We start from the raw sequence: 23,690 nt of genomic DNA on the forward strand, positions 1-23,690 counted from the left end.
TCCGGGGGCACACAGCAGAGCAGGTGCCTCCAGCCACCACCTGGCAGCCTGAAACATCTCTCCTTGCCGGGGGAAGCGTAGCAGGGTAGAGCCCGGCCACCGTTAAAGCCTCTCCCAGCCAGCCACCAGCTGAGACTAAGCAGGTTAGAGAGCAGACGGGGTCACACGGACATCTAGCACGTCTGCTATTGTCACGGTGCGTTTCTATTGCAGCAGGTCCCCTGAGGGACAGGCACCATCCCAACACCGACAAAATGGGATGTTCTGGTTGCAGAGAGCTCCCAGGCCAGAGTCTGGATTTCTCTGCTGGGTATTTCCATGCGATCAAAGCATTCCAATGGACAGGAGACAGGAGGGCTAAGATCTCGCAGGAGGGGACCATTTTCACCAGTTATCTGCGTCCCAGTTGCATAGTCTAGAACCCAGTACCTTACAAGAAGGGGAGAGATCTGTTCCAGGGGTTTCCTTTTGATCTGTTTTTAACCAAGAAGCTGAACAGCAGTCCCTCCCTGACCATCTGCATTGCCCTGAGAAAGGGTCTTGTTCCCCCCCACCGTATGAGACAGGCGCACACAGAAGTCACAGTTTGGTCTCCCACAATGAAGTCTCAGTGCTATGAAAGAAGGTCCCAGTAACTAGGAGCCTCGATGGCAGGGGAAATGAGGAAGGAGAGGACAGGGGTCATTGTTATCAGGGTTGCTATTTGGCCTCTGTGGTCCTTGTTGCCCCATGAGCAATCCAGTGGCACGCAGGAAAGCTATGCAACCCGCCAGTCCTCCTCGCTGAGAAATGAGCTGGCTCCTGCTGCCAGCTCTCTGGGTATTCCCCGAATAGACATGGAATTCGCTGAGTCTTATTATAGTTATAAAACTGCTATTTTTGCCACTACGGGTAGACTGGGGGGGGGGGGGCTCGCTGGCTGTATCCTGGCTTTTTCTCTCTCTTGGACAGCTGGCTTTGTTTTCTCACCCAGCATTCATGAAAGGTGCCAGATTCAGGGCATTTCTTTGGGTTAATTTCTGTCTTTTATGTGAAGCAACATATATTTGACATGAGTTTGTTAAAGGCCTCTGAATTTACACTTCAGATGGCAAAACGTGCTCTACTTGTACAAGGCGTAAAGCATGCCTACAGCACACCTGACCCCAGCTTACCCCAGTGGAAGATTTGGGTGTCACCATCCCTGTCCCACCATAGATGCTGGGATGAGAGCGGGGCACCCACTCCGGGGACATTGTGCCCTCCTGACCCCAAAGCGGCCCCCGAGCTGGGGGTGTTTAGGGATAACAGCAAACGTGGCCGAGCCTTGCCAGCCTCAGATGCCCAGTGTCTGGTGCCTTGCTTCGTTCTCTTGGTAGCGTGACTCTCAAGTCTTTGCGAACTCTACACCAAAATCCAGACCTTTAGTAGTGTTTGGGTACTGAGTGCCATCTGAAATTGCCGCTGGTGTGAAATCTCACATGCTGTCAAGACTCGGGTACTGCGGAGCTGCCCAGCAAGGAGCACGGATGCGCCATGCGACGGAGAGCATGCTTGCCAGCTTGGAGGGTGAAGAGGCGCTGGCACCAGAAGGGGAATGGCTCCGGGGAGGAGGGGAAGAGCGGAGGCTGCGTCTTGCTTGCTCGGGGCCCAGTGCTGTCGCCTGTCAGCGGTGTGCCATGCCTGCGGCCTTTGAACCGGCAGACCAGGGGGTCTCCGCGACCCGCTTGTTGAGAGGAGGCACGCCTTACGCCGCCGTCCCGGCTGGGCGGCTCACCCGGGCGAGAGCGAGCGGCACGCTGGGGCCGCCGGCCTCTCGACCCGGGGGGACAGGGGCGCGGCGCCCCGGGGCCGCAGGCGCTGCCCGGGCGGGCGGGAGCCGGGCCGGAGCCCGGCCGGAGCCGGGCCGAGGGCGGCGGGGCGCTGCCTCCCCGGCACGGCCGCTCGGGCAGCCGGGCGGGGCGGAGGGCGGGGATTCCCCCGCGTCACAGGGAGGGGTTTCCCCGCCGGCCCGTGGCCCAGGCGCCCCGCCGGGGCGCGGCGGTGCGGGCAGTCGGCGCGGGGCCGGGGCCGCTGCGCTGCGCGGAGCTCCGCGGAGCCATGACCTCCCGCAGGTAAGGGCCGAGCCCCGACCCGACCCGACCCGACCCGACCCGACCCGCGGCGTGCGGCTCCCCGCGGCGGCGGCGGCGGCGGCCACCCTCGGAGCACCCGCGGCTACCGGACGCCGCCTCCTCCGGCACCGGCTCCGGCTCCGGCTCGGACCCGGCCCCTTCCCCCGCGGCAGGAGCGGCGGGGCCCGGAGCGGCGGCGCTGGCCCGCCTGTGCCCCTGCGCCCGCCGCGCCGGGCTGGAGGCGCGGGTCGGTGTGCCGCCGGCAGCGCGGCGGGCGGGCGGGCTTCGGGGCGAGGTGCCTGCGCCGAAGTCGCAGCCTGCGCCCCTGCCCAGACACCTGCTGCGAGCCCCGGCCCCGGCCCCCAGGCTGCTGCGGGTCGCCCCCTGCCCCCTTTGCGGGAGAGCGCTCCGCGCCCGCGGGAGAAGCCCGCTACCTTAAAGCATCTTGTCCCGGCAGGCTCTGTAACCTATGCTAGGGATGCTGAAGAGGGGACGCCAAAACGGGACCAAGCTTTAAAACTTGCTTGAGATAATCTCTGTGGGCTGCGAGCTGAAAAAAAGATACTTTGGTGCATCTGGTGTGTTGTTGGTGTTGCCTCCCCCAGCTTCTTCCAAAGAAGCTGTTTCAAAGCTTCAGTCTCTTTTTCTCAGTGGCAGCAGGAGGCTGTGTGCCTTGGGGACATCGTCCCTTCTCGGTTCCTCCTTCTCTGCTATGGCTTCAAAAGGGGTAAATAGCCGTCCACTGGACGGTCTCTTTCCGTGCCTGTTTGGCAGCCAGCTCCGAGCATCGGGTCGCGTGCACAGGTCCCGCATGCTGCAGTGCAGAGGGGTTTCTTAATAGCTGGTTTGGGCGTTCTTCATTCTTGTCTGTCCCTTCACAGAGACAGCCTTAAGGTGACCTGAAAAAGCGTTTGTTGCTATTAGAAGTCAAGTGTGTTTTGAAAAACCCTGAGGAGGGTGGTGGCTGGGGAGCAGCCGTACAGCTGACAGTCACTTCAAGCTGAGAAATGGGATCGGTTACAGGACAGGGAGTGCTTGTTTGGTGTTGGTACAGGACCGAACACGGGCAGGTCCTGAGTGAGGTTTCCGCAACCATCTCTTGAACATGTAATAACTCCAGATTCTCCTCACGCACATTCCTGCAAACGCTAGGATTCAGGTTGGTTTATGGTTTTTTGGGTCTCTCTTTGCCATCCAGCACCAGCTGTCTCTCCTGTACAAGTGCTGAGCTGTGTTTTGTGAGTGTCTGATTCAAAGCGTGCAGAAGAAGTTTAGGAAGAGGCAGTGTTCATCTGGGCGGTGCCACGTTAAGTTACGAAACATGCTTGGTGATGGAGTATAAAGCAGAGGGCTGGGACTTGGGGCCCCTGGATTTCTTTCTCGGCGCTGGTAAGGCTCTCTGTGCCCACAGGCAAGTCAATATTTGTCTACACTGCCTGTTCCTTGCTAGCTCCACCCTGTCGGGCAGTTACCTAGGGCAGCAGACTGCTAGAGACAGCAAAATGGTTGTAATGCTGCTGCCAGCTCAGCCCTTGCAGGAGTCCTGAGAAACCTCGGCAGCTAGTAGTACTGCTGCTGAGAAGGGGTCAGAGCTGTGTGGATTTGCTTTTGTATGGGGGGTTGATTGCCCCCAGCATCTGTTGCCCCCATCCTTTCCACATGTGCATGGGTGTGCTGGATTTGTGGCAAGCAGCAAGACTGGCTTGGCCCCAGCCTTTCTTCTCTTGCCTAGCAACATCTAGGGTGCCTACCAGATTTGTATGGCATCTTTCTCTTCTGCCTGAACCCTGGCTGATGCTGTTCTCCCTCTGGCTTGAAACGTGGCCTGGTTCTGCCCAGGTGGATCTACTGAGATCGTGACCTGTGCTGGTGGAATGCTGAGAGGCTGAAGCAGTGCCTTGGGAGGGATGGTGACTGCAAGGCCCAACTGAAGTACTAAATAGTGGATCCTTTGCATACTGTCAGCATCGTACCTGCATCCTTTCTTGCAGGTCGTTCAGGCTCGCATGGGAACCCTTGGAATTAAGGGCACTTTGGCATTAATAGGCATACGGGCTGACTTACAAAGGCTGGTGGTGTGGAGCTGCTGGAGGCCAGTGTACAGTTGGCCTGTTGTACTGAAAGAGGGTACTGCGAAGCAGGGGGATCTGTGAGGAAGTGATTTCTCAGTAGCTCCATCCCAACCGAGGTGCTGGTTCCTCTCTTCAGGGACCACCTCTGTGGGTGCGTATTCGCGTTGTGTCAGTGGGCTGCAGTGAGGCTGCCACCAGCTGAAAATCCTGGGAGCTGGTGTGGATACAAGTGTGATTGTGGACTGCCACTCAGGTTTGGAGTGTGCGTGACCTGCCGTGACTGTCCCCCTGCCACAGCACTGTCCCATGGCTGGTAGGATTCTCTGGTGGATGCAATCAAGCTGAGGATCTGCCGGGACTGAAGGATGCTGCATTCCTTTCTGCCCTGGCATAGGGGCAAGGTAATACGGATGTCTGAATCAGGGGAATGGCTTCAGGAGCAGGTGTGGTGGGCTACAAGCCTGTAGTGAAAGAGTGGCACATCTAATCACCCAAGGGTTATTTTTTGCCCTCATTCCTTTTCCTGGGCTGCGTGACTCTACCAGTGTGAGAGCTGTTTGGATAAGCACGTGTCTCTTAACAACTGATGCTCTCTAAGAGAGGCTCACGGGAAGCACAGGCTTGTATGGGCGCTGGGACCAGTAACACTGATGCTGAGTGGTGGGCACTGCTTAATGCCTCTCCTGCTCCCTGCATGGGAGTGTATCTGTGGAAGGACTGGGAGGAGATGGGGTGAGTCCCTAGCTGAGAGGAACAGCTTTACCTTAGGACACTTAGGATACTCGTGTGTGCTAATTCTTTTCAAGGAAGGCAATTGGAGGGGAAATAAACCTCTTTCTGGGTGTTTGACTTGTTTGGTAAGCTCTCCTAGTGGCCATGTTGTGTTGTGGGGAGAGGTATCAAGGACTGGTGGATGCCGGTCACCATGCTTATGGCCTTCTGAAAGGCCGTGCCAGTGAACACAGGGGCCCAGCACGGAAAGCAGTGGCCATGTGTCAGTGTCGGGGTGTGTGCACGTGTGTGACATGAGGGAGAATCCCGAAAAGAGCTGCACAGTGTCTGGAGCACTTGGTAGGTGGCAGCTGGCTTGTGCATTGCCCTTGTCTGCAGGGCAGGCTTTTTCTTTGCAGCCAGGTTTCCTGGGATGCTATGGCTGGGAGGAAGGGAAAGTCTGGAGGACATGAGTAAATGCCGGCTTCTGGAGCCTGATTGTCTCCAAAGCAGGGGTTGCCCCAGTACTGCAGGATTCGGTGCTGAGTGGTACTGTCACAGAATTGGTGCCTGCGTGTGATAGATTATGGAGGCCCTTTCCCTCGTCGCTCTCTGTGCTGTGGTTCTGGTGCTTCGAGTATTGCTACCGCTGGTGAAGCCGGTCCCAGTGCGGAGTAGACAGTTACTCTTCCTGCCTGCGCGTGTATGAGAGAAGCCTTCCTTCTTGGCTCCAAGGCCGTGGTAGCGGTGAAACAGTGCTGTCGGCTCCAGGGCCATAACGGCCCCGTGTGGCTTAGCCAGCAGCGGTGATTGTGCAAAACCCCCTTCGGCTGCTGACCTCCCTGCACTCAGAGCGGGCTGGAGAGATGCTGCCTTGCAGCTCCTAGGAGCCCGCCTGGATTGCGCTCCTCCTGTCCTGGGGAGTTAAACATGTAGCGTGGCAGGCAGCGTACAGCACCGTAAGTGTGAAACTGCCCCTGGAAGGGAACACTGAGACTGAAGGGACCAAGTTTCCAGTTTTCGGGGCAGTGAATGGGCAGGTTAATGGTGTTGGGGGGATTGGTACTCTGGTGAAATGCTTCCATTTCTGTAGCAGACTTGACAAAGAGCTGCTGAGCGGTATCCCACATCCAGAGCTGAGTACATTTGTTTGACAACTTTTTCCCTGCATTCAGATGAACCTTTTTAAAATCTAGTTTACTGCTTAGCTGAATTACTTTATCCGCAAGGATTTTATGGCACGTTGTGGGTGGTTCCCTTTGAAGTCTCGGATCGCTTGTAATTACTAGTGTAAGCAGGGCTGCTGCAGCCACCAGGGTGGGAAGCAGTGGCTGCTCCAGCGTGGCTGATAAGTCGGGATTAGCCAAAGTCCTGCAAGTGCTTTCTCCAAGACGGTTTACCATGCTTGTGCAGGCCGTCTTGCTGTGCATCTGAGGCATTAAATGCATCCAGCTGGATCCCGAAACCTTGGTTGCTGTCCAACCTTGAGCATCTGCTGCAGTGACAGGAAATATAATGCCAGTCCCCTGACCAGCTGGTCCCAGCTTTCTCACTCCCTTTACCAGTGAGAAAACACATGCTTCCTGCGCTGAATCCAAATGTAAATATTAACCTTAAGTATTTGCAATAGCTGCTTACTTTGGCAACTTGGGGGGTGGTGGGGATGTGGTAATTTCTGGTCCAGGAAGCAAAACCAGGTCAGTGTTTTGGCATCTTGGATATTCATCAACAACACATCATGGGCAGAGCTTAGGGCAACGGTGGCTGGGACCAGGATGATTGCAGATCTCACTGGTGGGAGCGTGCTCAAGCCCACGGCTGCTGTGTCTCCGAAGTGCAGGCCCCAAGTGGTAAGCTCAGAAACGTCCCCTGGCAATTTTCTGTGACCTGTTCATTTCTGTCTCTTCAGGCAGTACTTCAGCACTTGCCTCTGGAGCTGACTTGTGCTCAACTCCAGCACGAAAAGGGTCAGTCGGCCTGGGCGGCTGGAGACGGGTCACAGCAGCAGCTTGAATTCACACCCTGGCTTCCTTTGCAGTGGCTTGCTCACATAAGCAGGCTTCACAAGACCTTCCCAGCAAGGCAGCTGGTGCCTTTTGCTTCCCTCCTTTGCTGTTGCTGCACCTGAATCTCGGCTCAGATTCCCTGGTTTTCTCTCTCTGGCCAGGCTGTATGAAGATGTCTTTGGACACAGGCTCTGTTAGCAGCAGTATGGGAGAATCGAAGCTCAAAGGCTTTTGTGCAAACTGTGCGCTGAGACTGTCTGTACACACTCTGCCTGGACAGGTGGGGAGGTGAGAGATGGGAAACGCAGTGAAAGGAGCAGATGTGCTTTTTCACCAGGCTTTACTATGGTAAATGAGGACGAGAACATTGGCAGCAACTTAAATTACACTTCAATTCCAAGCCCCCAGCCTACTGTTTATTTCGAGATAGGGCGAGTTCCTTACTGCAGGTCATGAAATGTATAAACACACTGTTCTCTCCCCTTTTCCAGTGAGGGAATAAGAATGGTTACTGGCCTCGCTCAAAGAGAGAAAACTAGCCTTGCCTCGGAAAGGTTTTTGGATCAGGCCCTCGGTGATTTTCCAGTATCCTATGGTTTCCCCAGGGCAGAGCGAGCTGCTCTCGTTATGGTCCCAAGACAAATGAAGCGCTCTTGGCCCTGGAACACATTTCTCAGATGCAGCTGTATCTCTTTTGCGGGCTGCCAAGGAGAATTCCTCGCCGTCTGCAGTGGCAGGGTAAGGCAAAGCGCGCTGAAGAGGAAACCAGTCTTCCAGCTCGTACTGCCAAAGCTATATTGAGGGCGAGTTTCCTTTGTGGCTGGGTGGTACCAGAACTGCTTGCTGCTGCTTCCAGCAGGGTTTAAATTAATTTGGTTTCTAGGAGATGGTTCTTCTCAGGAGCCTCGGAGGCACCTGAATGAATGAATCCGAGCTTTGTGCTCCAGTGAAGCGGTGGAGCTCTGCCAGCGCAGCAGCGGTAGCCAGCTGGACTCTCCCAGATGTCTGGGTGTGGGTCTCGCCCAGCACGGAGCTGTGTGACCACTGCGAGCGAGCCAGCAGGCGTGGGGAAGGCTGCTCCCAGTGCCCCCAGCACCTGAGCTGCCCCCCCAGCGAGAGCCTTCTCCCCAAGGACGGCTCAGCTGGCCAAGGCACGCGGTCGGGGCCCAGCAGAAGCCTGCCTGTGGCTCTGCAGCTGGGGGCTCCTCGGAAAGGGGAATAGAGCTCAGTGCCTCTGGCACTGCCGCAGAAAACCTGGCTCATGTGTCAGCCCCAAAGCCCAGCTGGAGATGCTTCTTGGTGTGCAAAAAGGTGGGCATTGTCCCTTCCCTCTGCTCAGCAAGGCAAACCCAGCTCTCGCGTAGCTTTTCCCAGAGGCTGGCTTTTCATGTTGACCACTACGTGCTGGATCTCTTTCTGACTCCATTTAAGGCAGTTGGAGGGAAAGTTTGTGTTCTGTAATGGGGGCTTTGACATATTCCTCAATTTGAAAAGGACTGGCCTAGCCAGACAGCTCCTTTATCCCTGGTACCAGTCACTCCACGAGCAAACCAGCAGCCTGGTCCCTCTTAAGGAGGGTCCTCTGAGTGGGGAACCTGGAGCTGAGAGCTTTTTCTGTTCCCAGCTGGGTCACTGATTTAGTACCTATCCCCATAGTGTCTTTGTGGTGTAGATACCCTTTGATTCCCAAATTGCTCACTAAAAACTTACTTCCCAAATGCTGACATTTGGGTTTCCATCCCTGCCCTGAGGGACGAACAGAGCTAGTACCTATTTCCAAGCTAAAAACAGGCCCATGCCCTCCGGGGATTGTGGGGGGGGGAGAAGTACTCCTAAGGCTGCAGTTCTTTAAGCATTGATTCATCCTTTTTCTGCAGTAGGAATGGGTTTATTCTGTTGCTTTTTCACTGCCTTGACCAAAAGCAGTGGCTTGGGCAGGGCTGCACTTGCTACCTGAGGAGATGAGTGGTGGGGAGGGATGGAAAGTGGCTCCTGCAGTCCAATTGCATGTTCCAGGAAATGTGCGTAGGATGGGGCCTAATCAGATTACGGGGCTGGTCTGTTTGCAGGCTTCCTGCATGAGTCTGAAGGGAAGAAGGAAATTCTTTGCATTAAACCGAGCTGGAAATCAGGAACTGTGTGCTTCCTGTATATGCATTTTTTTCTGCAAACAGCTCATGCTGCTGCTTGTATCAATGGCGCTCTCCAAAGACCTCTGCCTGCTTGCAGTGGCTGAGGGACGTGCTTGGAAGAGATGTACACTTCAGCATCTCCTCCTGGGCTTTCTGAGCTGCTGCTCTCCTGTAGTAGATGCTGTGGCTGTCCCAGGCAGGTTCCATGTGGAAAGGATGTTGCTGTGATCCAGCTGCAGTAAAAGCATCTGTCAGGTGGTCTGGGAGTGCGCTGGCCATGAGTATCAGGCTTTCTGGCCTCGGGAGGACCGTGGGGCTGTACCTTGCAGCCCCCCTTGGCTCTGTGTTGGAGGAGATTTTCTGCGTCAAGTCCCAGACATTTCCACGTGGATAAGAGAAAGATGAGCCTCATCCTCTGCTGCATCTTCTTTGAAATGCTCTCGTGGTTGTTAAAGATGGGATGGTCTCAGTGTCTCTCTACTGCAGCCCCAGCCCTTCTGCTCTGCTCTGTCTCTCTGGCCCCTGGATCTGTCCTGCAGAACAGGCTGTGGGGCCTCCATGGACCCCTATCTGCGAGACAGATGACCTCTGTTCTGCCCCCATCGACAGGGGCAGTGAGCAGGAGCCCTAATAAGTGCCTCGAGGAGGAGACCACCTGGTCCAGCTGTTGCTAGTGGCACCCATGCCATGGCTACTGGCACCCACGCCGTGGCTGCTGGCAGGAGTGTGCGTGCCGAGGGCGAATCACAGCAGCGTTCCCTGCACCCCCACCTTGCGAGGGCTTAGGGCTGGGGAATGCTCTCACAGCAAGGAGTGATTAAGTTTATCTGGCTTGTTGCAGCTTCTTGGTGTTGAAAGAAGCACTGGGGGAGGAGAGGGTGAGCTGAGTTTTCTAGTTGGACTGGTGTTTGCTGCAGCTGTCCTGATTACGTTATCAGGTGAAGAGCCTGTCTCGTAGCAAGTATCTACTCAAGGCTTTCTGTGCACAAAGCTGGTGGGGGTGGTTCCCAGCCTGTACTTGCTGTGGCTGGTGTCTCTCGATCTTCCCAAGGAAAACACAAGCACAGATGTGGGACTGCTTGCTGACCTGGGAGAAAAGGCACCAACAGCCGGGAAAGGCCCATGCCAAAAGCAAGCAGTCTCAGCGTGCACCTCCACACGGTCCCTCTCCTGCACAGAGATGGGGTTGCTGTGCAGGTTTCCAGCACCTTTGGCAGTACCCTCCGCTGCCATGCTGAGGCAGGCTGAGTTCTCGGTTTCCTCCTACAGTCCAGGCAATCTTCATGCCTTGGCGTCACCTTTTGTATTACCTGGGGGAGAAGATATCTGTGCTGTTGATGCACAAGGGCCTTTCGTGCAACCCCATCCTTTCCTTTTTCCTATCCAGCTGAGCAAGAAACTGCCTGTGACCTTAGGATAATAAGGTCTGGAAATTCCTCCCATTCCCAATGTACCGTCATTAGATTTATGTGGACAGTGCCATGACTCTGTTTAGCTGTCTGCTAATCTCCTATGGGTGCTACAAAAGAGATTTTTTCACTTAAATAAATTTCAGGCTTGCAACAGCCCACACCAGAACGGCTAGATAGGAAGAAGCTTCTCCTTGTGAGCAGCTGTGGTGAGCAGATGCTAAACAAGAAATCTGCCACTCTGTACTGGGGTGGAGGAGAGCTGTGTGCGAGTGGAGAACCAGCTGCCCGGAGTCGGCAGGAGGAGAGAGGCTGTCCTCCATCTGTTGGGGGGAGTCAGCTGCGCCAGAGAGCCCTTCTCTGTACCTGGCCACGCTCCCCCGTCCCACTGGGCTGCAGCTTGCTTCTGCACTGGGCTGCTCCCTAGTTCGGTCCCTGTGGTGTCAAAACTGAGAATAAGGCTGCAAACTGCAGTTCACATCTGCGGTGCCTAAGTGAACGCAGCTTCCCCCTCGCCCCCCTCTCCAAAACGCTATGTTTTGAAAGTTCCCTTTTTGGTCAGACTGAATGTACCAGTTAGCTTTCAAGGGAGCTGTCTCTCGCTGGCCCCAGCTATTTTAACCCAGCCAAGGGAGAGGGGAGCTCATCGAGGGCAGCCTGCGCAGCACCACCAAGGAGACGGTTCCCTTTCCCTCCCATCGCCCCGCACTCCCTCCAGGGTGGCACAGCCGTGCCAGCCAGGGTCTTTGGTCCCCCCTTCCACCCTGCTTTGAAAATCCCATTTCTTCCTCCTCTCCTGCTGGGGTGCAGCTCGCCTCTGTCAGAGCGTGAGCTAATAAAGGCAGCAGGGTTGAGCAGCTTGGGCTCTCTGGCTTGCCACTGAGATGGGTTTGAGGAGATGGGTGCTGTGGGTGCCACGAGGGTGTAAAAAGGCAGTGGTTGGGTTGACAAAACCATGGCAGAAGACCTGCCTTAAAAATACGAATAGGACACAGGCAAAAGATTGGAACATGCAACTTCCCCCCTGCTCCAACGAGCTTTTTCAAGTATTTTTAAAAATGGCGTGATTCCAGTCAGAGAAACTGAGGGGAGGACCCGCTCGCAGTGACGGGAGAGTAAGCAATTAGCAGTATCACCAGCCGTTGTGCTGGGGCTCTCTGCTAGATCCTACCTCCAGGGTAACCGTGAGGTTACTCACAGGCTAGGACTTTGTTAGCTCCTCCAGCCGTGGCTTGCTGCGGCTTGCCATTCCCCTCTGCAGCCCGTCACGCTGGGCACATGTGACAGAGGGAAACGGACAGCCTGAACAGTCTCAGGAGCTGGGGTGGCTATGAATATTTGACAAAGGCAGAGGAGAGTCCATCCCTCGGGACGTGTTGTTCGGCCTTGGGGATTTCAAGAGCGTGGGAAAGTGACAAGGATTTAATTTCAAAACAACAAAAAATCCCCCTTCGCACCCTTGAGCAGCATCCCTATCATGTAAGGTAGTTGCCAGGGCTATATTTGTCCTTGGTTTGTTTTTTGGGGTAGTTTGTTTGTTTGTTTGTTTGTTCCCCCCTTCCTCCCACCCTCTTGAAATATTTCCATCAGTCTCCTCTCTAAGTGTAACAAGCCCTGCCACTGATTAAATTCTAAATATAGCCATGGTATTTTTTTTCTCTCCAATTCTTCATGATGTATCTAGGTAAAAAATAGCCTTGGCGACTCTTCAAAGGGGACATGGGCCTGCTATGGGCTATATTTTTGTCTTGTCACCCTGCCCGGGTCCGAAATAAACCTCCTCATTTTTAATTAGCTCGTCGGGTTATATAATCCTGAAAGCTGAGGATTTCTGGGCTCAGCAAGAACGCACGTGATGCTGTGGGCTCAGGCAGATCGTGGCAGGCAAAGGTGGCGCGTCAGGGTAGGGGCAACACAGCAGGAATCTCCTCTCCTCCTGCTGGCCCCGGTGCCAAGTGGGAGGGAGCCTGGAGAAGCCAAGATGCTGCAGCATAAGGCCACCCGTCTGGTCCCTCTCATCCTAGGCTCTGCTCTTGCCTTTCTTCCTTACTGCCTCATTTATTTATTTATTTCACTGCGGTACTTGGAGAGGAACCTGCTGAATGAGGAAGGGCCTGGTTAACTGTGAAAGCTCCTGGGCTCCTTGGCTGTCCGTGTTGCCTTGGGGGCTGGTTTTGGTTTTCCTCTGCTTCTGGGAGTATGGGTCAGGGTTCTTCTGCCCTCGGCATCATCCTAACAATAAGTCGTTTTACTCCTGAGTGGAGCTGAGTGTGGCTGAGTGGAGCACATTTGCTTTCCCATAGCCCAGGTCCGAATGCTTAGGCATTATCCTACTCCCATCATCCAACATGAAAGGTGGGAACCAAATTATTCCCTCTGTCTGATGCTGTCAGGTGCTGGACTCTGCAGCACCTCTGGCCCTACCGCTGCTGCTTTACTTGCTCTCAAAACATTTCTCTGGAGTGCCTGCCTGAGGACTGCTGCTGTACAAAGTGGCCACCCTTGTGGTTTGCACATGGGAGCCTGACCGACTCTTCAGGTTCTCATACTCACGCCGACCCTGGTCGTGCAATGTGGGGGTGATCCCCTCACGCGAGCGTTCAGCAGCCTTCTGCCCTTTCAAAGTGCTTCCCTGCACTTACCAAAGTGGCTCAGCCCAAGCATCTCTTCAACCTCTCCGGACAGATAGCCCAGAAGATGAGCAGGCCATGCAAGGGAGCAGCGCATGTTTGCTCTACACAGCTTTAAAAACTTTCTAACCACCAGATGGAGCAAAGGAACTTAAAACAACCATGGCTGACGCTTTGGCCAGGGGCTGCCATTGGGCACTGAGGTGTAACCACTGCCCTGTGGGCAGGTGCTGGACCTGTTGCCTTGCCAGGCTTTCCATTGACTTCCTTCTCTCAAGCTTTTCCCTAGAAAGCAGGGCTCAGGGATGTCCTGGGGGCTGTCCTGGCAAGATGGCAGGTAAGTGCAGCTGCACGTGCATTGCAAGCCTGTTCCTTGCCCTTTGGTCGTAACCTGCCGTGCAGATTGCAGTTCCCACTCCCTGGCACGTCTTTAGTCAGGGCTTATTCCAACCTGCGCAAAGGAAGGATGTGCTGCAATAGGAATGTCCGTTTGCTCTCTGAGTTGAACCAACCCACCACCGGCTGTCATCTGTGTCTCAGACCAGAGTTTCAGTCCTGCTCCGGGGAGGGCTGGGGAGCGGGGGTGTCAGTATTTGTTGCTGCTGTAGCTTTAAAGCAGTGGAAACTTTCGGTGTTGTCATCTCGATGGTCAAAGCTAAAAGGAACTGGCGTACTTCGAGAAGTGCAATTTAGTGAGGAAGGCATAGTTTTGAAGTGTTTGACTGGGTTGAAATCGGCAGATTTTGGTGTCCCTCCTGAACTCTGGAAGAAGAGGGATGCAGTGCACCTCTGGGATTTGAACAGGCTTCTCCAAACCTTAAACCTCTAGTTTGGTGTTTAGCAGAGCCGGGCATAAGCCACAGAATTAAGGGTCTTCAGCCTAGTGCAAGCGAAAATGGGCTGGAATTTCCCATGGCTGGTTTTTAGATGAGTGCCTCAAAGCAGCCAGCTGGTGATCTCGGGACAAATAGTAGTGCAGGCTGTTTGCATATGGTCCCTCTTGTGTGATGAGCCACCCTACAAACGATCAGCTCCCGCAGCAGGCGCTGCAGGGAGCCAGGGCAGTCTTCCCACCTCTTGTCGCTCGTACTTCACGCACTGGTGTTTGGGCAATGACTCTGTCTAATGTAAAGGCAGACGGCCACTTCTTCTCTCCTCTTCGGCTTATACAAATATTTATCCCAGAAGAAGGCTCTTGCCTCAGCTGCTGCAGGTTTACTTGGCTCATGGCAGAGGGTTCTGGCAAGCGTGTTGGGGGAGAAGGGAACACTGAACGGGTTTCTGCATGAAGGGATGGCTAAAAAGCAGTGGAAAGCACGATACTGTCAGGTAGTGACTACATGAGAAAGCCGAGATGTAGTCTGAACTCTGTGAAGAACCCTTACTGCAGCAATGAAGCACGTTAATGAAGTGTAGAGGAAAGAGCTTGAGGAAGACAGAGTGGGATCTCATGCAAACAGCTGGCCCTAGCTCTAGCAATCTGGTTTCAAATGATAAATGTCCCGGGGGTCATATTTAAGCACAGCATCTTGAAGGCCCAATTAGAGATTTTTCTCCAGTGCTGAGCAGACAGGAGACTTTTGACATCGGTGAGTCTGGGTGATGCTGAAGAAAGCGGAGGCGTCCCCTTGTTCAGCGTTCTCCTCCCAGCCCTGCAAGCCCTGCGATGGATATCTTGCGTGGTCGCTTCCCATGTGCTTGCGGCAGGTTGGCTCATTCAGCCCAGGAGTGATAGAGTGCAACGTGGAAGCTGCAGGGACCAGGGGCTGCGTAGCAGTTTGCAGCAATAGCTCCCAGTAGGCATGGAAGATGCATGTCTTCAACACATAGGCTTTGCTATCGTGTACACCACTCACTGAGGAAGGGAATAAAAGTCTGGCCTCTGTATACAGGACTGACGCGGTTTGGACATTGCTGAATTTCAGGAGACAAAAGGTTTAGTCCCGTGTTAGTTTGCTTCTAGTGCTGAGCTCCAAGGCCATAATGACAGAAGAGCCCTGTGGGTGGTATATCTAAATACATTAGGACGTACGTATTGTGGAAAGGGAAGACACAGCTCCACAGAGGGCCAGCACAGTGTAACCTACTTTTTTTCCCCTTTTTGCTCTGTCATTGCTTGCTGTTATCTCTGGCATCTCTGATGTCTGACCATTGGCGGGTAGCGCTGTCTGCCTACATGAGCAGAGGAAAAGTATGAGCATGAAGTAGGAAACTGGTGTATATTTCAAAGCACAGGTTTGCACAGAAGTGTTGGCAGTAAACAAAGGAAAGTCCTGCTCTAGTTGTGAAATCACTGATGCCCTTGATTGTTAGATGCCAGTTCAGCTCTTCCTTGGCAGAACGTGGCTTGTTTTTCAGTGTTGCTTTCAGCCTTGGAAAGATGACAGACGGAGAGATAGGACACGTTTTTATTCCTTGGATATTTTGTTGAGTGTCTTCAGAAGAGTTTGCCTGTTGGCTGTTAGGGTATTCTCAGTAGAAAAATCTGTCTTCTGTTTGAATCCTAGGGATAAGAAGAGAGCTCAAGTGCCACTTCCAAGCACTGACCTTCCCAGAGACAGAAAAGAAGTTTTTTGAGGCATCCTTGCTGTGTAGAGTCCTTCTTTTCCTGCTAGCGCAGCACTGGTTTCTATGAGAAGAGACGCAGAAATATCCCTGAAAAAGAGGCCGCTGGGCTCTCCTGGATCTATTAAGTCCTGTGCAGGGTTGGCCATGAGCCACGGTTTAGGATGGCTTTTCCAGGACTTGCTTATTACTAAAAGCAACATTGCTGGGCTTAGGGAATGACCGGGAGAAATGGTGAAAGGATGAAAAAGCAGTGCCAGGAGCTCAGAGCCAGCACAGCCTTGTGCAGAATGGCCACACTAAGCCTCTCTGGTACTTTAAGGCCCTCTAGGGTCCATGAGAGCTTAAAAGCCTTCACTGGCGTATGAACCGAGGGCAGGCAGTTTGCAGGGGAGCAGCTGTTCCCCCGTCTGAGCGCTTGCCACCGGGAGCGGTGATGTGCGATGAGATGGAGTGTGGATTTCAAGAGCAGTCAGCGGTGCACACGGAGTGGCGGCTCTTGCTGTGCAGAGGTCCCTTGTGTGATTCAGCTGATCCTGCTTTGACTAAGCGGAACCACACACGCGCGTGCTCAGTGCAGACTGAGCGTCTGTCCAGGGAAAAGCAAGGAATTGCCCTTCTGCAAAATCAGGCCCGTGGGCTGTCCCTCATGTTGAAAACTGTTTGGGTTTGTGTGCAGGCAAGGGAGAAAGCCGGGAAGTTGTCAGCCTGGCTGCTGCAGGTAGTTCTGCATGTATGCCTCATGGCTGAGTGAGCATCTCCAATGCTCTTCTGTAGCGCTTTCCCTGTGTATCGTAGCACTTTGCAGGCTCCAGCTGGGTAAAGCTGGGATATCGGCATACCCGCTGGAGGTGGCTTTTGATATTTCTTACTCTCCGACATCTCTGCAGTGTGTGCTGCCTGTGTTCGCTCCAAGATGGAGCAAAATTCGGTTGTTTCTGAATGCTGGAGTCTCACCAAACCCACTGAAAACCGTGGCAGGAACATTGCTCATTTGGGGTGCCGTTTGGTGGCTGCTGTACAGGATGGCATGCGTTCGGGACGGTGGCATTGTCGTGGATGCTACAATGCTGGCATGAGAAAGTAAGGATGACAGGTTCTGGCTGAACAGAGGTCTTATGGCAGTTAACCTAGAAAACACTGAAGCTCTGCCACTAGGCTGGACACCTCCATTTTGACCATCAAAACAGGTGCAGCAGGAACAGCGGATTGTGCAGAGGCGGTATTGAACTGCGCTGGGTGAAGGGAAGATGGAGTGCTACTGTTGCCCTGCCACTGACCCCTTGCATATCCTGGGGCAAAACATTTCGTCCTTAGCACCTCGCTGCCCCAACTGCAGCGTTCTGAGGCCCCCGCAGGGAGCGTTATTCTGAGGGCTGTTCCCACCAGCTGCATCAGGCAGCCGGGGAGCAAATGGGGAAGCTTGGCACTACTGGAGGGTTGCCTGGATCTTCTCCGTTAGCGGGAATTACGCCCCTGAGTTGCTCTGATTCTCCCTCTGGGGTTGTCAGCTTTTCCTTCTGACTTGGAAGTGAGCATCCTTCTTGAGCGTAAGAGCTACTCTTCCTCCTTTAGCAGGATGAGAAGCCCAGCTCTTGCTCTGCGAGCCGCTTGGGTGGGGACAAACCCTAAAAGCGGACCAAGCTCTGTGCTGTTCACCTCCCGCTCCTCCTCTTCGGGCCCTGCGGGGTCAGTCCTCAGTCCTGCCCAGCATTTCCGAGCTCACTGCGGCGAGGCAGGGCTTCCAGAGTGCTCGGCTTTGCTCTGCGGTTGAGACTGTTGCTGATCTCTAATCTCCTCTGTGCCTCAGCTGCTCTGTTGGCACATTAAAGGCTAGCCACAAAGCAACCATAATTGTGCTAAGTGTCTGTGGGATAATGGACTAAATACTCAGGATTGCAGAGGCAGCCGCATTCCCAGCTATTTAATACCTTGATTGATGTATATTTAGTTGTTTGCCAGCCCACAGGAGGACAGCCTTCTGAGCTCGTTTCTCCTCCTGTACGAAGCTGGTGACGCAAGGATGTTAAAGAACTAGGCAGGAGTGAGCTATTTGGCCAGTCATGCAGCTGCAGGGCTGTAATGATCCCAAGTTTGCTAGGACTGGGTGTCATGGTCTTCCTCCCTAGCTTGCTGAGCCAAGAGAGGGAGGTCAGTAGCGCTTTTAGGCTCTGTTTGGAAGAGTGGAGTTGCCCTCTGTCGCCACAGCCTTTGGCTTCTTGCAGGAGTGAGGACGCAAGTTCTTTCTGCCCAGGGGTGGCCTGAGGAAAGGTCTGTGTGCCTGAAAGCTTGTCAGCATTTTCCAATTATATCACCTGATCTAATAAAAGATGTTCTCTCTCCCTGTAAACCTTGCTACGTCTCCACGTTAAACCCCGGACCTGGACGTGTTGAGATGCTTGGGCCGTCTGACTTTAGGCACCTGTGTTGAGTGGCTGAGATGAGTGTCCCTGTCTAGTCAGGGGAGAGAATCGGGTTCTGTTCTGCATCACCCTCAGGAAGTGACTATTTCTCTCCATGCCTGAATAAGGGGACTGGGCTCTAACTTGGGTGCCTTACAGCTATGTGGTCTACATGCTCCTGTCAACTGTCCAGAAGAAGCTAGCTCAGGAGGGCTGTGCAGAAACGCTTCTGCCTGAGGTACGGTTGTCTTTGGGGCCCAGCAGTACGTGGTGTTTAGCATGGAGAGGAGGGCAGTACGCTTCCCCAAAGAGCTCACAGGGTGGAGAGAGAAGGTGCACAAGTGAAGGGTTATGAACCCTGCTTTGGAGGGCAGAGGAACTGAGCCAGAGCCAAATGAAGGGACTGCTTTTTAAGCTGAAATTAGGAAACCCAAAAAGCAAGCAGGGGTGCAAAGATGTTTGTGAGTATCTTGAAGGTTCCTCCCGAAGGAGTCCTGCCCCTGACAGGAGCAGAGCCTGGATCCGTGAGCTGGTGCTCTCGCCTCCCAGCCACGCTGAAGGCGACGACTGCCGTTTCAGCAGAGTCGCTCAGCGTGGAAGGCCTGGAGCAGAAACCTCTCATGCTGCTTTGCACGGAGGAAGAAGATTTCATAGGAAGTGCTGTTCAGATACAGCAGCTCCGTGGAACATAACTTTGCCCCTTAGCCATTCTTTTTTCTTTCTCTAGCTTTGGCTGCCCATAAAGTGACAGACAGATGTCGTCACGTACCATGTGCGCGTGGTGGTTACCCTCCCCAGTCCCCTTCTAAACACTCAATTCACAGCTGCCGGCTTTGTACCGATAAGAGAACGAGATGACTTCCTTTTCTTCTCTCCACCCCCACTCCCTTCCAGAATAAGCTGGGCTGTTTTTTGGTAAATAACTAGCTGTCACTTCTTCGCTTGAAACTTTCCAGGCTCCGCCACCTTGGCCAACCCTCCTGAAGGATGCTGGAGGCTGGAACGTTCCTATCGGGCAGCAAACTGCCTTCCGCATCCTAGAGCAAGCTCTCCCCACCTCCCATATCCTACGAATCTCACTGCCTTTTGAGCTGTCCTGTGGTTTCTGTGGACTAACGAATCTCTCTGCATACTCTGCCGGGTCAGGAACCTTGACCAGTTATGGTGAGGTAGGATATCTGTTCTGTGTATGTCTAGCTTCTATTTTTAACAAAGCTGATATTTCTGAGTGGGAACAAAGCAAAGGGGAGAAGGTATGGAGATATCTGTGTAGTTTAGATTGCACAGAAAGGTTCCACTTGCGCTATAGGAGGATGTGAGCTAATAACAGTCGAAGGTGTGGGCGCTGTTAGGGTGGGAATAGTGATTAACAGTGCTTGTTAGCCACAGACTAGCAAATTCTCTGCAGAAGTGCAAGATTCTCCAGTGGAAACTACCCTTCAGATGCCTCTGCAGCACAGGGGTGATGGTAACTTTCTCCTTGTGCCGGCTTCAGCGCTGGGAAACAGTGTGTTAGCAGTTTCGTTTGTATGATTACTATGATTACTGTTAATATGATTACTGAAGAGACTTTTGGTGCTGACTGCAGCCTGGGAGAGTTTATCCCTGCTGTTAGCAGTATGTTATTTTGTGATGTTATTAGATTTTTATCTTGTATTACCTTGTTAGCAATGCTATGTTAATAGTTACTCGCTTATCTCTTCATTTGCCTTGCCGTGTCCCTAGCTGAGCGCACTTTCATGCGCTGATAACTAGCGTGCCCGTGTCGGAGCATTGTATGCTCTAGCTGCATTTTGTAGGTCCTTAAAAACTGCATGAAATGGCAACATTTAGTCAGAAGGGCAGTTTGTAAAGTAGTGAAGGTTACACGGGGCATGAACTATAAAAGCAGCTGTATGAGAAAGGGTCTCCTGGAGTAGGGAAGGGACTGTGAAACGATCCCTTTGCCAGGCCGGGAGGCACAGCAGGCAAGAGCGTGTGTGAAGAAAGCAATCCTGTCTGCTGGAAGCGCGGGGAACAGATCCAGGGCAGGAACTGGGCTGCGTCTCAAGCCGCGTTTGAGGCTGTTAAATGCAATGGGGTCGTTATGCAAGTGGCTATGGCTCTTTGCCATGGAGTGTAATGGGGAGCATGCCTTGGGTTTCCCTTCCTTCCTTCCTTCCTTCCTTCCTTCCTTGGGCGTGCGGAGGGCATGGGCTGGTCTCTGCAGCACTCTGCAGGGATTCAGATGATGAAAGTTGCTACAGCCTGTTGGTAGTTTACATTCCCTTGTATCTCAAGAGCATCCCAAGGCTTTTGCACTACCTCATTTCAATGCTGTTCTCTCACGTGTTGCAGAAGTGACTGGTTTCTCAGTTTCTGGTCTCTTCTTTGGGTGTGTTCTGCTTCATTGGATCATAGCAAAGCAGCTAAACAAATACTTTTCTGCTCCAGGAGGAAGCCTGTCAGTCAGACGACAGCTGGGCTAGTTTCGGTGCTGGCTGGTGATACATATTTTTAATGCCCCAACTGTCTGGCAGGTGGGCCTGCAATTTAATTTTAACTCGCTTTATGAGAACAAAACCATCTGTAATATACAGGCCAGTAAACTTCCATGAATGGAGGGAGTTCAAAAGAGATTTCTCCTACTATTAGACCTTTTGAGACTAGTAGGTAAGGCCTTCTCTGGCTGAGGTTAAAGTGTAGCTCAGTGTTCACGGTGGTCCTAACAGCGGAATACCCTTTGAGTAGAAAAGGCTGATTCAAATACAAGTTCAATTGAGAGAATTAATTCAGAAAATTTGAAAACTGCAGCTGAAAATAATAACCTTGCACACCTTTGGGGCTGATGCATTCAAAACAGCTTGAGGGACTTAGCTGCACCTTTTTTAATTAAGAGAACATGGGTGTAAATCCTCGGGGCAACTTGGAAGAGCCCCAGCCGCCAGTTTCCTGCTGGTGCAGGCGAGTATAGCTGGGTGTTGAAATGCATGTTGGCCTGATACAACTAGGTCTGCCTCTCCCATTCTGTGGAGCCCGAGGACTGTCAGGCAAAACTTGCGTCTTTTTTCCCAGCGGTTTCGGTCTTGTGCTGTGCTTCCTGCCCTCTGCCTCGGCGTGGCACGTGCTAAACCCAGGCACTAAACTAGCAGCCGACTTCTTGCCCGCCACCGTGCTAAGCGAGGTCTCGCCGTGCAGGCTGGAGGGGGGTTCCCAAAGCCCCGGGGGCTGCAGTCCACCCACTGGCCTGCCTGCCCCGGTGACTGCTGCCGGCTGCCTTACAGGCCCACGGGGCAGGGTAAGGACCTAAGGACCGCCGGCGGGGGCGTGCCTGGAAGTGGAGCGCACTGTTGAGGAACCAGCATGCTGAATGTTGATGTTATTTCTGGAGCGAGCAAATATTTGGAATCTGAATGGGGAAATTAACACGGCGCGTATCCTGCAAGGGATTTTTACGCTTGCTTTGAAAACAAACCCAAGCTGCCTCAGCAAGAGCCTCTGCCCTTGGGGGTATTAGGTCCTAAACTCACAGCAAGATCGGTGGGGATTGTACTTGTAGCAGCTGGGTACTGGGCAGGAATAGGTTTTGCTCCTGAAAGCACCCATTGGACTTGCGATTGCTCCTAGATCTCCACAGGCAGCGTGGAGGTTGGGGTAGCTGTGGGTAAATCACTCGGGTAGCGTTACCAAGCCTAACAGTTCCTCTCCTGCTGCACCCTGCTGTCCTCCTGGAGCAGCCTTCTGCTGGCCTTAGTTCCTGGCTGGAAATGTCTGTAAGGGTACCCGGTGTCTGAAGTCCTCTGCTGCCTGTGGGAGTATGCACCGTTGCTGCCCAGGGTAGCAGCTGATGCCTGTTCCGGCCTCTTGGGGTCTTTTCTTCAAGTCCCATGGGTTCTTCTCTGCAGATGACGAGGAGAGGTGCTAATCTGTGGTCTTGCCTCCCCAGCTACCTCACACCTGGATTTTACCAGCTATACATTTTAGTGATAGGCTGAGAGCCAAATCCTTCGCTGGTATGAATGATTCAAAGAGAGAGGTGGCAGGTTTAGGATTTGTCCTTTATCAAAGACCGTCCCCTGAGGAAAGGGGGACAGATGGCTTACCCTGCAGTCTCTGCCCCAAGCCTTTACTACGCTAGTCATGGAATTTGAGTTAAAGTTTACATAACGCCCCTCTGCCCAAATCGTGTGGGTATCCCATAACTGACACGCATTCTTGGCAGTAAAGAGGGGCTGTATTTGTGTGTGTAGTTCATTTCCTGAGCAGTCAAACCGACTTTTGAGGTGGCCCTGTGTTTAAATCAAATGCACAATGAGTAGAAATACTATGTCTAATTTCAGTGCTCGAGAACAGGAAACTTCATTGACAGATTTACACGTAGAGGTAAGTGTTAACATGCCGAGTCTGCTGTATCCCAAGATGCTGAAATACTTTGCTCTAGCTTGGTTATGAATTTTGCATGGCCCTTTTGGGGAAGCACAGGGGATATGGTTTAATGCCATACTGCAACGTCGTGGTAGGGCAGTCCATTCTGACCTAACACCCTGAGGTAGAATAGGGCTTGTTTTCTCCTACTCTCTCTTTGAAGTCAAACCTCAGTGGGATACTCCCCATGCTGCTTTCCGATATCTGGCTTCAGGTGCAACTGGAGAGACTGTGCTACTCGGGCAAAGAGGACAAGTTGACAAGATGCTACGTCCTCTACCTCCAAACACAAACTACTGAGATGCAGAAGTGAGGGCTGAAACCCCACATCTCGGAGAGCACACTCAGACTTCACTTTCTGCAAAAAAAGCTATCTTGCAGTGTTGGTGGCCCATGCTAGGAGGGCTGCGCTATGCCCGGAGAAACTGAGCATAGGGGAAAGCTTTTCACGAGGCGTGCTCGTCTCTTGGCTATTGCCTAGAACTAGCCGAGTCTACAGTAGTATTTTGAGATTTGACAGGAGTTGGTCTGTAAATGGCTCGTTTTCTTCGTCTGTTATGGCTCATACGCCAACGTTTCTACAGCCTTCTTTCTGATGTGACTCTGTCCTCAGAGTGCTCTGACATGGGTCTGTTGATAACACGTGTAACTTGGTGGGGATAGGCCCTTGCGGGATAGGGAACCACGTGATGCTCTAAAGAAGGAACTCTTGCATCCAAGCAAGAGCGTGTAATATCTTATTTTGGAAGTGAAAATATAAGTTTGTACTTGTGGTGGGAGGCCAAGCTCTCTAACAACTCCTCCTTCCTTCCTGCCTTCAGTTCTTAGTTTGAAGCATCTCTTCCTGTGGCTAGAGAGGACCAGCTGGAGCCCGATGTTTGACAGTGTCCTTCCGTGGCTGTAGTTAGGCATGCTGCATATGGTAGCCACAAGGTAATGTGGGCGCGAGAATACCCAAGCATAACGGCAAACAGGCACGCTCTGTTTTGCATTGATCCGCTATCTGTCTCCACAACAGAGTGGAATGATCAGTTAGACTTTTCTCTGATGTGTGGTAAACGTCCCCTGTACCATCGCTGTGTCCTAATGCTCACTCTACGCCCTTTGGATAGACTCTCCTGGCTGCACGAGTTGGCCAAAGAGAAACCCGGAGCTGCTGCTTCTGCAGCCAGCCTGAATGAAAGCGCAGCATGCTGGGTATTAGGATGTTGTTGCAGGAAGTCTTTTTAGCAAGGGGAGAGCTTGAGAAATACACGTGCTCGAGTT

General features: G+C 53.1%; 1 protein-coding gene across 1 annotated transcript in view; it reads left to right on the forward strand.

Moving 5' to 3' along the window:
- The first annotated feature begins 2,029 nt into the window (after window positions 1–2,029).
- The window catches only part of LOC143168988 (tyrosine-protein phosphatase non-receptor type 11-like), a 58,817-nt gene continuing 37,156 nt past the window's right edge, over window positions 2,030–23,690 (forward strand). Inside the window, exon 1 of the mRNA XM_076356056.1 lies at window positions 2,030–2,093. Within this exon, the coding sequence (XP_076212171.1) occupies window positions 2,080–2,093 (14 nt within the window). The 5' untranslated portion in view covers window positions 2,030–2,079. The remainder of the gene's footprint in view (window positions 2,094–23,690) is intronic.

The sequence above is a fragment of the Aptenodytes patagonicus genome, chromosome 19 (assembly GCF_965638725.1).
Source record: "Aptenodytes patagonicus chromosome 19, bAptPat1.pri.cur, whole genome shotgun sequence".
NCBI lineage: Eukaryota > Metazoa > Chordata > Aves > Sphenisciformes > Spheniscidae > Aptenodytes > Aptenodytes patagonicus.